The 14,879-nt window shown below is 38.5% G+C and overlaps 1 protein-coding gene across 5 annotated transcripts in view; it reads left to right on the plus strand.

Moving 5' to 3' along the window:
- PCGF5 (polycomb group ring finger 5) overlaps nt 1-14,879 on the plus strand; it is a 120,100-nt gene that overhangs the window by 74,264 nt on the left and 30,957 nt on the right. For all 5 annotated transcript variants that reach the window (XM_055334413.1, XM_055334412.1, XM_055334414.1 and 2 more), the window contains 3 exons: nt 5,462-5,517; nt 5,631-5,690; nt 8,310-8,458. In XM_055334413.1, the coding sequence (XP_055190388.1) occupies nt 5,462-5,517; nt 5,631-5,690; nt 8,310-8,458 (265 nt within the window). The remainder of the gene's footprint in view (nt 1-5,461; nt 5,518-5,630; nt 5,691-8,309; nt 8,459-14,879) is intronic.

The raw sequence follows: 14,879 nt of genomic DNA on the forward strand, positions 1-14,879 counted from the left end.
CCTTCTACATTCTTTCTCAGGAGGCTACTGGAGGATTCCTAGAGCATAAACCAAGGAGGAAGGGAATCTAACATGGGAGAGAGATGGAGGATGGCAGCTGTGTAGTAGGCCCAGAAAACAGCCTGTGTCATGCTGTTCAGTCTGATAGCCATTAGCCACGGTGGCTGTTAAATACTTGTGATGTTGCTGCTAGTACACCAGAGGAGTGGAATTTTAAATTTAATTTAAATGAAAATGTGAAACAGTATTTAATTTAATTTAATTTAAATGAAAACCTGAAACCTTTTCATTAAATAGAATCTTAAGTAAATTAAAATTACTAAACAAATGCATTGTTAAATATTTTAATGCATAAACTAGATATTAGAATTTTATACAAAACATGTAAAACACTTTTGTTAATGTGCCCACTAGAAGGTTTAAAATTACATATTTGACTCACATTATATTTCTGCTGGACATCGCTGATACAGATAATAGAAGGAGGATGGAAAACTCTATGAGGAATCATTCATTCATTCAAATATTTACTGAATGCCTGCTGTATTCAAGGCATCATACCAGGTGCTTTAGTGGGAAAAATAGATTAGGTAAGACTTTTGCCCTTATAGGGTTAATATTTTTGTGGGGAGAGATAGACAACAAACTGTAAAATAAGTTACTCATGTGGTATATTAGAAAGTACAAAGGGGAGAAAGGAGAAGATGCTGGTGAGGAGGCTCAGGAGTGTGAAGGGAGGGACAGACTGCAATTTTAAATGAAATGGTGAGGATAGGCCTCATGAGAAGGTGAACTTTGAGCAAAAAATTAATGGCCATTAGGGGGTTAGCCATCTATAATCCAGGGAAAGTTTTCCAGTTCCAGATAAAAGGAGCAGCCAGTGCAAAGGAACTAAGTCAGGAGTACACCTGAAACTTGTTTGAGGAACAGCAAGGAGACCAATGTGGCCAGACAACAGTGAAGAAGGGAGAGAATAGTGGGAGGTGAGGGCAGAGAGGTAATGCGAGGCATGTAGGCCACTATAAAAAAAAAAAAAAGTAAAATGGGAAACCACAGCAAGGTTTTGGTTAGAGGATAGACCTGACCTGGCTTAAAAAGGATCATTCTGATGACCATATTGAGAATACACTGTACATTGCAAGGTAAAGGTAGAAGCAGGGAGACCAGTTAAGGTAATTGTGGTGATCCAGATAAGAGATGGTTATATCCTAGATACAGTTTAAAGGAAGATCCAGCAGGATTTGCTGGTAGATTGGATATACAGTATGAGAGAATAAGTAGACCCTGACCTGAGATTCCTGACTGAGCAACCAGAATAACGGAGTTGTCATTAACTGAGACAGGGAAGACTAAGGATAGAGCAGCGTTGGGGGAGGGGTAGTTGGGAGTTTGGTTTTGGACATGTTGAGTCTGTTAGTCATTTCAGAGAAGAGAACATTGGCAGATGGATATACAAGTCTATGGTTCAAGGAAGAGGTCTGGCTGGAGATAAATATTTGGTAGTGTTCAGCATATAGAAGGTATTTAAACTGTGAGACAGGATGAGCACTTGAAAAAGAAGAGAAGAGGACCAAGGATCAAGCCTTGGAGCATTTCCATGTTGAGAGATCGAGAGGCAAAGGAAGCTGAAAAGGTTCAGTGACGTAGAAGGAAAATCCAGGAGTGTGGCTTGGAAGCCAAGTGAAGAATGTGTATCAAAAGACAGTGATCGACTGTGTCAGATATTGTTCCTGGAAGTCAAGTAAGGTAAAGACAAAACTGATGCTTGGGTTTAACATGGAGGTCATCAGCCTTGACAAGAGTACTTCCAGTAGAGCCAAGAGGCAAAAACCTAACTGGATTGTTTCAAGAAGGAAGGGGAGAAAGAGTAATTAGAAACAGTGAGTATAGACAAGTCTTTCAAAGTTTTGCCACAAATGGGAGCAAAGAAACAGGATAGTAGCTGGTAGGGGAAATAGGGTCAAAAGGTTTCTGTTTCATTTGATACAGGACCAAAGAAATGGCATGTTTGAAGGGAATGGTCCAATAGAGAGCAGAAAGTTAATAATGTAGGAGAGTGGAGTGGAGGGGGGATTGGTGAAACAATGTCTTTGGGTAGATGAGAGGGAATGGAATCTTATAGAATGAGAGAGGAGAATGGCTTTATATAGACTGACAGATCATCTGTAGCAATGAATAGGAGGGTGGAGTATATGTAAGTGCATGCACTGTACATATGGTGGTCAGAGTCTGTGGAAGTTTTTCATTGAGGAGAAAAATGTTTATAAGCCAAGAGTAAGGATTGGAAGAGGAGATGTAATGATTTGAGGAGAGAAGAAATTGTGTCATTTAGGAAAGTGAGAATAAATTGGGGAAGTATAGTTGGATTCTTAGCAACTTTAAAGGCACATGGGGGTTGTAGTTAGGAATTTGTAAGGCTGTGGTTGTGTTCTTCCTAGCTGTGGATGCAGGTGTGGTTAATGGAGAACCACACCTGCATCTAATTGGATTTAGCCAGTGTTGTGGTTGTGCCAAATAATTTTGAGCAAATGAGAGAGGGACAAACAAGGGAATCAGAGGTGTGGTTTTAATGACAGACCTTGGTGTCAGTCAGTCCTAAACTGGATAGGAGGACAGAGGACTTTAATTTGGTGAGGGATGTCTCAGAGAAACAGAAATGAAACTTGTCAACTCCTGATCTGTTTGAGAACAGAACAAATTCTTTCAAGGAATTTGGAAATAGGTATATAGAAAATGAAGAAAAGAAAGCAACTACTAACTCTAAAGAAAGAAAAAAGTTGAATGCATGGATGTCTACTAATGTCTGTAAATATTTATATAATTATAACCATGTAAACACTGGTTATTAAGCCAAAAAAATGTAATAAAAGTATATCAGAAAGATATGGTAATAAGAGTATATCCGAAAGATGAGAATAGTGTATGTTGGGAAGAAGCGGGCCTGGCAAGATGAAATCAGAGAACCAAATCTTTATTTTCCATAAAAGGAAGTCAGAAGAATGTAGACAGCAGAAAAAGTGTGGCTACCAGAACGAAACAGGTTGGATTTGAAAGGGGCTGCCTCTGGGGTTGTAAGAATCAGGAATGGGGAGGGTGGGGCGTGAAAATTTTGTATTTGAACATGAGTTTTATGGGGAAGTTGGATCTGTAAATTTTGTGTGTGTGTGTGTGTATATAGATATACACACACATTACATATATGTGTGTATATATATATTCCTCTGAAAGAATATTAAAAATATTTCTCTTAAGTACTACTAGTATTAAATCTGGGGAAAACTTTGTGAATGAGTTAGTATTTGAATGAAGTCTTAAAGGGTAAGATGATATTGGTTAGGTTGGAGAGCAAGAAAAGAGTATATGAGTCAGGATGAAGAGAATGAGGAAGAAAAACAGATCGGAAAATGACAAGGCATTCTTAGGGACAATTGAATAAGGCAGTTAGCTAGAGAAGAGAGACAGTAGCACCAGTTATAGTTTTAGGTTGCACTTAGGTTATATAAACACTCAAAGCCAGGTGGTGGGAAGAAATTAGTTCTTGAGCAGGCAGATAATGAACAAATTAGTGCTTAAGGAAGATTCACTATGGGCATGTCAACTTAAAGGGAAGTAGCTGTGCTGTCCTGTAAGTGTGGCAATTGATGGAGCAGAAGCATGAAAGGTATGGGAAGACTAGGTGGGAGAAATATGGAGAAGGCATGATCAGTGGGGTTTTATGAGTAAATGTGTGAATTGAGGTGGGGGAAGGCTCAGGTAATTCTTGCATTTTGATTTTATTTGGGAGAGATATGGTATCATTTCTAAATTTAATTTTTAAAACGAAAGAAATGGAGAAAGGTATTCAGTGTTTTGTTGAAGGATAAATGAGACAGTCTTGACGGTGATGAGCCAAAGGACGTGCTTGAGATCTTCTGCATCAGTTAGAAATACAGAATTGAGCTCAGCAGAGAAGTGTAATGTATATGTATGTGTGTGTACATATGTACACACACGCACATATGATCTGCCTGTATGTTTTCAAGCCACAAAAGTAGATGCGATCATCAAGGCAGGCAGCCTGTAGAAGAGCTCAAGAAAGTGTAGAGTCATAACAATGGAGAATACTCAATTTTTGAGGTAGTTGGAAAATTAAGAATACTTAGGGATAAAGAAAAGTAGACAGGAAAAAGGAAAAACCAGGAAGGGGAATTTTCAAGGAGCAGTGTTAGGGCAACACTGTCAAACTGCTGTAGAGCAATATAGGAGAAAAAATGATTTTTAAAAATAATCTACAATTTTTAAACTGTAATTCTAAGGCAATTTATTATTTTTTTTCTAAGGGAAGAATTTAAATCTATTCAGTGTGGAAGTTCTGATGATTTCAGGAATACAGTAGAGTAAAAGAAGCAAAACCCAGAGTGTGTGGCAGAAATAATGTCAATCATGCTTTCAGACTTTTCTAGTTGGAAGAAAAGGTTGAGAAACTGCTAACAGCTTGAAAAGACATAGGTTCAGCAAAAGTTTTGGGGTTTTTTAGATGTGAGAACATTGTACATGTTTGTATTCTAGAAGAGTAATGCTGCTGAGCAGGGCAAGGGGGATTGAGAGAGCAGAGGGGCTGTGGGAACAGGAGACCGAAGGAACAGCCACGAAAAGCAGCATTTCACTCCTCCATGGCAGGAAAAGGAAATGGGAAAAATGGCAAAGTAAATATTTACACATTTCTTACCTAGGAAGATAGAATGACTAAAAGGTCTAAATTGCTTAGAAGGAATGGACATTATTTCCTTTACAGGAAAGAGCCAGAGTGGTGGTAGAGAGTTTGAGAGCAGGTGTATCCGCTATTGCTGCATAACAAACCAGTCCTAAATTTCATGTTTAAAACAGTAATAAAAGCATTTTATTCCTCACAGTTCTGTGTGGTTCACAGATCTAGGTGGTGGTTCTTCTGGTCTTGGCTGGACTCACTCAGGAGACTACAGTGAATGAGTCTAAGATGGCCTCAGCAGGGCAACTTGGCACTTCTACATGGTGTCCCATCATCCAGACTTGCTGTCTGGTGGCAGTATTCTAAGAGAGTGCACAGAAGCTTGGGAGGCCTCTTAAGGCTTTGTCTCAGAGCCTAGCATGGTGTCATTTGTGCCATTTTCTGTTGTCCTAAGCATGTTTCAAGGCTAGCTCATAGATATTCTTGAAGGGAGGAAATAGATGCCATCCTTTACTTGAGGGAGGAATTTCAAAGTCCTACTTAGGGAATAGAGATGTAGAGAGAGCTGGGGACTGGGACCATTTTTGTAATACTGCAGGAAAGGCTAGAAATGGGTGCACTCTGCATGCAGAGAAGTTTGATATCGTGGATATGCTGAAATTGTCTATGTCCTGCATTTTGTAATACATGCAAGATACAGATCTCTTAACCGTTTAAATACTGGATTTTGTTATCTTCTTTATTAGTATATTCTCTTTTTCCCCCCTTTGGAAGGTTGGATAATACATTAGAGGAAATTATATTTAAGCTGGTCCCTGGACTACGAGAACGTAAGTTGCTTTTCGGCTTCTTGCAGATTTTTGTGTTCTATGAAGTCAACATTTCTACTAAAGATTTTATAATTGTTTCTATTATTTTATACTTCCTTTTTCTTTTAAATTAGAGGAACTTGAGCGTGAATCTGAATTTTGGAAGAAAAATAAGCCTCAAGAAAATGGACAAGGTGACTTTCTTACGTCTATATCTGATACTCTCTTAAAGTGGTTAACTTTTTGTAGATTTGGTGAATTAATATCACGTTAAGCTCAGATTTCTCTTGTATAAAATTCATGTAGCCCTTTTTTTACATTATGATCCTTTTGTATAAAATCATGTGATTTTATATACATCTGTGTAAATCTGGAGTCACACCAATTGAAAGCAATTGGAAATAGAAAAAATTAGAATTGGGAAAGAAAAAAAAGAGAAAACTGACTACTCATTATAACAATATTTGCTGGAGAGCTAAAGGAAATTGAAGTAAGAAATAGCCAGGGTCTGCAGCTAAACCCTGAGGGGGTTTTCTATTTATTTTATTTTGTATGTTTGCCTTATTGGAGAAGGAACCAAGATGTAGCTGAGTGCCAGATCAGGAGATCTGTCTATGCTATGATAATCTGGAATTATATTTTTATATGTGGAACTCAGACTATACAAATTTATATGTCCTGGGAAATGAAAAATATTTCTAGATTCTTATGGGAATTTTCTCCATCACTTAAACTGAGTGTCCATATTTCTCTTCTGGGTCCCAGGAGACTCCACCATCAGTAATTTTTAATAGTCTCAGCAAAGTGGCAAACATTACTGGGCAGAGAAAAGGCTTTTAGTATGTATAATTCACACAATAGAAAAAAAAGTACAACATATCTGAAATAATAAAGAAGAATATGCTTTTCCTACTGTTACTTAATATGAGATTTATTTCGGGATAGCCTAAATACCATTGAAATCTTTTAAGGATGTATACATGTTTTTATAGGCTCATTGTGAGCTCAGTCTTCACCCTTAAGATCATAGGATTATCAGTTATAAATCAAGATGCTGTCTCTTTTCATCTGTAAACTAAGGATGATAGTTTTAACTAGTTCAACTTAACAGTTCAAGGCTGGCTTCTAATAGCAGGGGAAGTTTGAGAATAGTTTTCAATTATTGGAATAAGGTAGTTAGGGATTATCTTTTTATCTATGACAACAAACAAAATGGGCAAAGAAGCCAAGCCTGACAAAAAAATGATTTCACTAAAGACTTGTTTTACCCAAGTGTAAGTTGCAATTTAGACAGTAGTGCTATAATTTTATGTATAGATAATATAAAGTTTACTGTATGTTCCAATTTTTTACTGTCTTTTCAAGAGAACAGGAAACCAAGAAATTGTCAGTAGAAAATATATAGTAGGTTTAGTCCATGACTCTGTGTATCGTATAGATGGACTCATGAAGGAGTATAGCCTACTTTGTGTGTATCTCTCTTTAACCATATTTCTCCCTTTTTAAAGTATTTTATAATGTTTAGTTTGGGTAGAGAATTTGAATCTTTTCTTGGTGCTGGGAGTTTGGTTCATAAAAGGAAGCTCCTGTCTATGTGGATTCTATATAAATATATAGAAGAAAGAAATCAGGGACCCCTGGGTGGCTCAGTGGTTGAGTGTCTGCCTTTGGCTCAGGTCATGATCCTGGGGACCTGCGATCAAGTCCCGCATCAGGTTCCCTGCAGGATCCTGCTTCTCCCTCTGCCTATGTCTCTGTGTCTCTTATGAATAAATAAATAAAATCTTAAAAAAAAAAACGCACAAGAAAGAGAACCCACCTGCCCTCTATAATACAACTGTAATGCTTTTATTAGGCATTAAAGAGGAGCTAACCTGTCATTCCTTTTTTCTGGGATTTTCTGTACCATAATGCTTGACTGGCTAGTTCTTTCAAGTTTCAGCTTAGAGATATTCTATCTGAAAATCTTCCCTGAATCTCTGCTTCACCGAGAGTTTGGATACCTCTCTTATATGTGCCCACATAGTCTATTTTTACCTCTTCCATCAGAGTCCTTATTATACTTCCCATCGGTCTGTTTTCTTTACTTGCCTGTATCTCCCTCCTCCTGTATCCTGACCACTGTGAGGATGAGGGTGATAACCCTCTAGTTTCAGTATTCCCTCAAGTGTATCACAATGCATATCAAACACAGAGTTAAAGGGACTCCATAAATAAATGAATCAGCACATGGAGTTGTATTATACATAGGCTGCAGGTATTTTGTAGGTTAAATACATTCGTACATAACAAAGCATGTGATTCAGATTTCTTTAATGGATTTAACATGTTACATAGCTACATACAGGTTTGAAAAGCTAATTCTCATATTTCACTAGCTGATTTTGTGAATATATAATAATTTGAAATTTTGAGAACTCAGTATTTGATACTTTAAAAAGAGTACTTGGTTTCCAATTTGAATATATATAGAATTTGGAATATTTTTATATCCTGTCTACTTTCTAAGTGGTCTAATCACTAATTGCAATCATTTTTGTGGCCAGATATAGCTAGTCCTGAATCATTCATTGGCCAGTGAGCCTAGAAATTTTAGGTTATGTTAGTAAGTCACTGATGGCTTTTTAAAAATATTTCCATTATTGAGTTGGTTGGAACATTTTAAAGATACTAAAATTTTCATTTATTCTTCATCAAACCAAAAATGTTTAAAATTCTTAACTTGATGATTTGCTCGATGATTAATATACTGTTGCTTAACCTTAAAATCTACTTTGAGTTACATCTAACTTAGTTCCGTTTAAATTATACAGATGATACTTCAAAAGTTGACAAACCTAAAGTAGATGAAGAAGGTGATGAAAATCAAGATGATAAGGACTATCACAGAAGTGACCCACAAATTGCTATATGTCTAGATTGTTTACGAAATAATGGACAATCAGGGGACAATGTAGTAAAGGTGAGTGGACAAGCACAGTTATATTTTTTATAATCACTTCATAGTAAATTTTTGATAATTTGTTGATGAATTTTAGCTAGTGTTGGCTTTCAAAATTTTTATTAACATAATCAAGTAGAATGCTATTCTCTGACAGCCCTGTAGCTACGAATGACCAGTTACTGACACCTGATTTCCAGCCCCCACAACTGAACAGTCCTGGGCCAATGCCACCACCTAGTGGCTAATTCCAAGAATCACCCCATCCATTTTTCTGTCACCTTTTATACCTTTGTTGGGAATTCATATACATTGTTTCTCCCTGTTTATGTGTGATAACCAGTTCAGACTCACATCATTACATCACATGATGGGCAGTGTCTCCCAACTGTTTCATTCCTCCTCTCCTCATTTTTGTTTTTCTATTTTTATTTGCAACTCAAAAAACTGTCCATGTCATGGCTAATACAGTTTATAAATAACTGGTTTTGAAGTAAAATTAAGTGTCCTAAAGTACCTCTAACTTCAAAAGTCTTGAAGTCTCCCACATATTTCCTGTAGAATCCCCACTTCTAATCCTGTTTCCCTTTGTATGTACTTGCTATTTCAACCTTATTGTGAACAATCTATATAATAGTTTAAAACACCTTGTTCACTTTAATTTATCCTCTTTGGTCTCTAAATGGTGTTATTTAAATAATGTTTTCTGCCTTTTTTATTGCAAGCAGCTTCCCTTTTCATTATAAATGTTCACAACTTTAGCTCTTGAATGAAATTTTTGTCAACGATTGAAAATATTGTTTTTCTCTCTATATTCCATGTTTTATATAAATACCCATACTCAGTGTCTCTTATTTTCTTTTACTTCCCTTGTAAAATATGTGAGTGGGTTGAATTTTTCACTAATACATTTAATGATATTTTCCTATTAGGAAATTAAGAACAAATAATTTTTCAACTCAGAATAAGTTTTCCTAGCATCTTACAACAAAGAATATAAAGGAGTATAGTGATTCAGTAAAGAGATAAGTAATAAGAAAGAATTTACTCACTCAAGGAACTTTAAGCAGGATTTTTCCATAAAACAGTTATGAAAAAAAGTAATTTAGTTAAGAGGTGGTTAGACAAGGCGTGTAATAAACTGCAGCAGTCTTTAGAGACATGGCCATGGGACCTATTTGTTTTTCCAGGCTTCTCTTGTTTTTTTTTTTTTTTTTTTTTATGCTCTTTCCTTTTTGTCTTTTTTCAGTGTCTTTAAAAATCTTAATCTCTTATTGCCAGTCATTTCTGTAATCCTCTTTCTAAGAGATTGTTCTTAATGGAGATTGTGATCATCCTTTAGCTCTCTGATACATGAGTTACTATCTTATAAATTGTATGTTGTATCTTGAAAATTCAGTCAGTAGAAAAGCTGAATATCTTTTCATAAATAAATATGAAGTCTCCTTCCTGTAGAATTTCTAGTATTAAAGTTATGATTCTGAAAAATTACTGCTTCCTTGATATTCTCTTGACCTTTCTGATGCTTCACCATTCCAGTTGACCTTTTATCCATTCACTCTTTCCTTTATAAACTTTTCTTCATCCTTGTGCCTTCTATTCATAAAACAATTTTCATAGCTTTTAGACTTCTACTTTGCTACCCTGTTTCTCACCTTTTTTCTCTGGCCATTCCTGTGCTGTCTCTCCTTCTTCCCGGCTTCTACTTGATATATGTGAATATCTCATAATACCTAGCCTTCCACTCAATTATTCTCTCTCTGGATTTATCCTAGGAGGTCGCTTCTATTTTCTGTGACTTAAACTCTGCAAAGAACTTTTTAATTTTTTCTTATTTTTTAGTGTTCTTCTTTTTTTCTTTTTTTTTGTTTTTTGTATTTTTTTTATTGGAGTTCAATTTGCCAACATATAGTATAACACCCAGTGCTCATCCCATCAAGTGCCCCACTCAGTGACTGTCACCCAGTCACCCCATCTCCCCGCCCACCTCCCCTTCCCCCTACCCCTTGTTCGTTTCCCAGTTAGGAGTCTCTCATGTTTTGTCACCCTCTCTGATTTTTTCCACTCATTTTCTCTCCTTTCCCCTATGATCCCTTTCACTAATTTTTATATTCCCCATATGAGTGAAACCATATGATGATTGTCTGCAAAGAACTTTTAAGTCCCCATTTCCAACGCTGCCATCACGCCCAAGTTGAAGAAACCTACTTTTTAAAGATCTTAGTTGGAAGTTTTAGTAACACCTGAAACTTAACATGTTTAAAGACAAATTCATTATACTTTTACCTAACTGTACTCCAAACTTGCTATTTTGTGGTTATCACTACAATCTTTGTACCAATCGTACAAGTTCAAAACCTTGGAGTCATCTTTGACCTTTTACTGTTTTTCTCCAACTAGCCGTAAGTCCTGAAAACTTCCCCTCAGTCTAGTGCTGCTCACCTTGTACAGATTTTTCTGAGCAGTCTCTTTATTATCCAAGGCTGAGGCTACAGCCTGAATGTATGGGCCAGAGTCATGGCCAACATCAGGGACAGATAGTAAATATTTCAGGCCCTATGGAACTCCCAACAAAGGTATAAAAAGAGAGATGAAATATGGTCACTGTTGCAACTACTCCATTTACTCATTATAGTGCTAATGCAGCCTTAGATAGTAGTGAATGAACTGGCTTGTGTTTCAATAAAACTTTACTTACAAAAATAGGTAATTCTGTCTTGAGGGCTGTGGCTGTAGTTTGCCACCTTCTGGCCTATAGAATCAAATCTTATGTTAGCATTCAGGGCCTTCCACTAACTAGCCCTATCTTGATAAGTTTATCTCCCATTATACCCATTGTTCTTGCCTCTTCTCTCCCACCATTTTGCTATGTATCTGTCAAAACTCAAGCAGAGACCTATTCTTTGTGATGCTTTTTCAAACCTAGTAAATCCCTTCTCTGAAATTCTGTAGGATTTGCATTTATACCTCAGGTGGTTATTAAGTCAGCATTATTGTATTTCTGAAGGTAGCAGGTACTGATACCGTCTTTTATCTTTTGGGGATATGTCTTATCCTTGAAACTAGATTGCAGACCTCTTCAAGGCAATGAAACCATGTCTGTGTTTCATTACAGCCTTTTCAGGCATCTCAATTCTCTGCAGTAGGGTGTGATTCTCAAATGTGGTGGTGTACTTGCATGTACAGTTTATACAGTGTACTTACTACTTTTGTAATTCCAAAAATCAAAATCAGAAGAGGAAGGCAGTGAAAATAGTACCATAAAGCCCTTCAAAAATTCACTCCTCCATAAAAGCAATGAAAAAAAAAAAAAAACCCACCTCTCAGAATCAACTTTTTCAGAAATTGGGTAATTAATCAAAGACCTGCAGGGATCCCTGGGTGGCACAGCGGTTTAGCGCCTGCCTTTGGCCCAGGGCGCGATCCTGGAGACCCGGGATCGAATCCCACGTCGGGCTCCCGGTGCATGGGGCCTGCTTCTCCCTCTGCCTGTGTCTCTGCCTCTCTCTCTCTCTCTCTCTGTGACTATCATAAATAAATAAAAATTAAAAAAAAAAAAGACCTGCAGAAACCCATAGAGCATTTGATCAAGAAAATGGTGTGAACGGTGAGGTTTGTGGCATTTTAACTTGCCTTAGTCCAATCTCCCACTCTCCAGCTCTGGAGTAACCTTGAAAAAGAACAGCCAACTTTCCCACTATAGCCTTTCAGGCACCGAAGGGCATAACAGGTGGAACTATTTCAAAGCTTAATTGGCCAAATAATTATTTTTATTTGACCTGTCTGGTAGTCTTTGGAACACCTCACTTATGAGCTGGCTGTATTAGACCTGACATGGAGATTGACCAGTAGAAAAAGATTCTGTCAGCTGGGAAGGGCAGAACATTTTTCAGAGCCAATTACAAATATTTGAACTCCATGGCTGTCTGAGGTATAGATAATATTTCGGGCAAACAGTAGAAACAGTAGACAACCAAAAAGCTTAAAAGGAAAAGCTGGTGAAAAAGATGTCTGTAGATATCAAAGTCTGTAGGGGCTTTGAAAAGCTCTAACATATTGCTGGGAATCTCCAATTCCAAGAATATACATAGGACTGTGTACGTGCTCAGGAAAGACCTAAGTACGCCTTAAGCTCTCACCTCTTGCTGACCTTGAGGTTCTGCATAAGCAGGATATGAGATTAAGGCAGAGTTGTCAATAACCTGTTTGAGTGTTGGAGGTGTGCCCCAAAATACATTGTCTCTTAGCAAAGACTGGGAGATTTATTGGTTCCAAATGTACAAGGAAATCTCTGTTCAGTCACTTGCCAACCAGTGGGTGGAAACTTCAGTGGCCACATATTGTAAAGAATGCAGGCTTCATAGAATTAGTTTAGAAAAGTCACTAAACAAAGAAGAACAACAAGATACAGCCACAGTAACAAGCCCTAAGAGGCATGTGGGAACCTGATTTCCATTGCTGCCACATTATATTATTTTAAATGTCAAGTTTCAACAAAAAAATTATGAGAAAAATCGAATTAAAGTATAGCTCATAAACAGGAAAAATAGTCAATTAAAACTGTCCCTGAAGAAGTCTAGACATTGGACCTATACAGATTTTAAATCCTCCATTTTAAATGTGTGCAGAGAACGAAAAGAAACCATATGTAAACTTTTAAATGAAAGTGTAAGAACAGAAGAGAGATGAAGGCCATACAGGATCCTGAGCTCACCATGTCCCACAGAACACACCAAAGCAGCAACTACATCTGTTGCAACTAACTCTAAAAATGACCTCAAGAGGGATCCCTGGGTGGCGCAGCGGTTTGGCGCCTGCCTTTGGCCCAGGGCGCGATCCTGGAGACCCGGGATCGAATCCCACGTCAGGCTCCCGGTGCATGGAGCCTGCTTCTCCCTCTGCCTGTGTCTCTGCCTCTCTCTCTCTCTCTGTGACTATCATAAATAAATAAAAAAAATTAAAAAAAAAAAAAAAAAAGAAAAAGAAAAAAAAAAAAAAAAAAATGACCTCAAGACTGGCAGAACAGATTTTCCACAGCTTGTCATAGAAAGGCTACATCAAAAAGGGTGAAAAGAGGAGCGCTTGGGTGGCTCAGCCGGCTAAGCGTCTGCCTTCAGCTCAAGTCACAATCCTGGAGTCCTGTGATCAAGCCCCACATTGGGCTCCCTGTTCAGTGGAGAGTCTTCTTCTCCCTCTGCTGTTCCTCCTGCCTATGCTCTCTCACTTGCTCTCTCTCAAGTAAATAAACAAAATCTTTAAAAAAAAAAAAAAAAAAGGTAAAAGGAGTGAAGATGTAGTTGGAAAGCATAGTAACCACAAACAGGAGGGACATCACAGGCACAGAGGAGCAAGGAGATCAGACCCCATACCAGTCACTTCCAGTCCTGGGGACCCGTACTGGGAAAATGAGTTCCTATTATGTCTGGTTTTGAAAACCAGTGTTGCTTAACTCTAGGAGAGCTGAATGGTGATAGGAAACCAAAGTACCTACCCTCAGAGAGCCAGCACACTAACTTGGCCTGAAACACAGCAGCAACAATTTGAAAAGCACTTGAGGTATATGTGAAGGATATCAACTAATCTTAGAACCTGTACCAGTGGGGCAGGGATCTGCAGATTTCTCCAGGAACAAAACTGTTTGCAGATGCTATTTTTCTTGCCCTCCCCCAGCCTAGGTAGCTGGATGCTTGCAGGAACCAGTTCGGACACTCTCCATCTACCTTGCTAACACCACATAGCCCACACTCCTGGATTCCCCTGCATATTTACCTCACTGAACACATTCAGTTCTGCGGATATCCCTCCTAAGTAGCTCCTGCTCTGCCATGCCCAATAGGCAGTCCTAGCCAGACCTGACACCATTCCAAAGTGACTCCTGTCCTGGGGAGGAGAACATTTAATCCCACACACCGCCATACCCTTAGTTCCTGCATCCAGGCCTTTTAGCTAGCTACACAGGGCAAGCCCTGCCCTTCAGTGTGTCTGCAGCTGTTGCAGAGGTTAATTACAGACAGCTAGACTAAGTACCAGCCCCACTCATCAATGAGCCCATGGCAGGTGCATCCAAGCCTCTCAGGAAGGAGGCAAGCCCAGCCCATCATTGCATCCACACCTTCCTAGCAGCTAAGCAAGAATGCTAGGCTGTGTGCCAGCCCCTGCCCACAAGCAAGCCATGGCAGCTTCAGCCAGACCTCTTAACAGCATGGGGAACAAACCCTGCCCAGTGTGCCCACAGCAGGTGAAGCAGGTCATTGTGGCCAACTGGGCTGAAGGCCAGGTTCACTCACCAGCATGTCCACAGCAATCACAACTCAGCCACAATAGGAAGGTACAGGCAGCCCACACGGGACACACCTGGAGCACCTTGTTCTGGTGACCAGAGGTATTTCACTACAGGACCTCTTCTACATAAGGCCAGTTATTTCAAAACGAGGAGATATAG

Source organism: Nyctereutes procyonoides, unplaced genomic scaffold (assembly GCF_905146905.1).
Source record: "Nyctereutes procyonoides isolate TBG_1078 unplaced genomic scaffold, NYPRO_anot_genome, whole genome shotgun sequence".
NCBI lineage: Eukaryota > Metazoa > Chordata > Mammalia > Carnivora > Canidae > Nyctereutes > Nyctereutes procyonoides.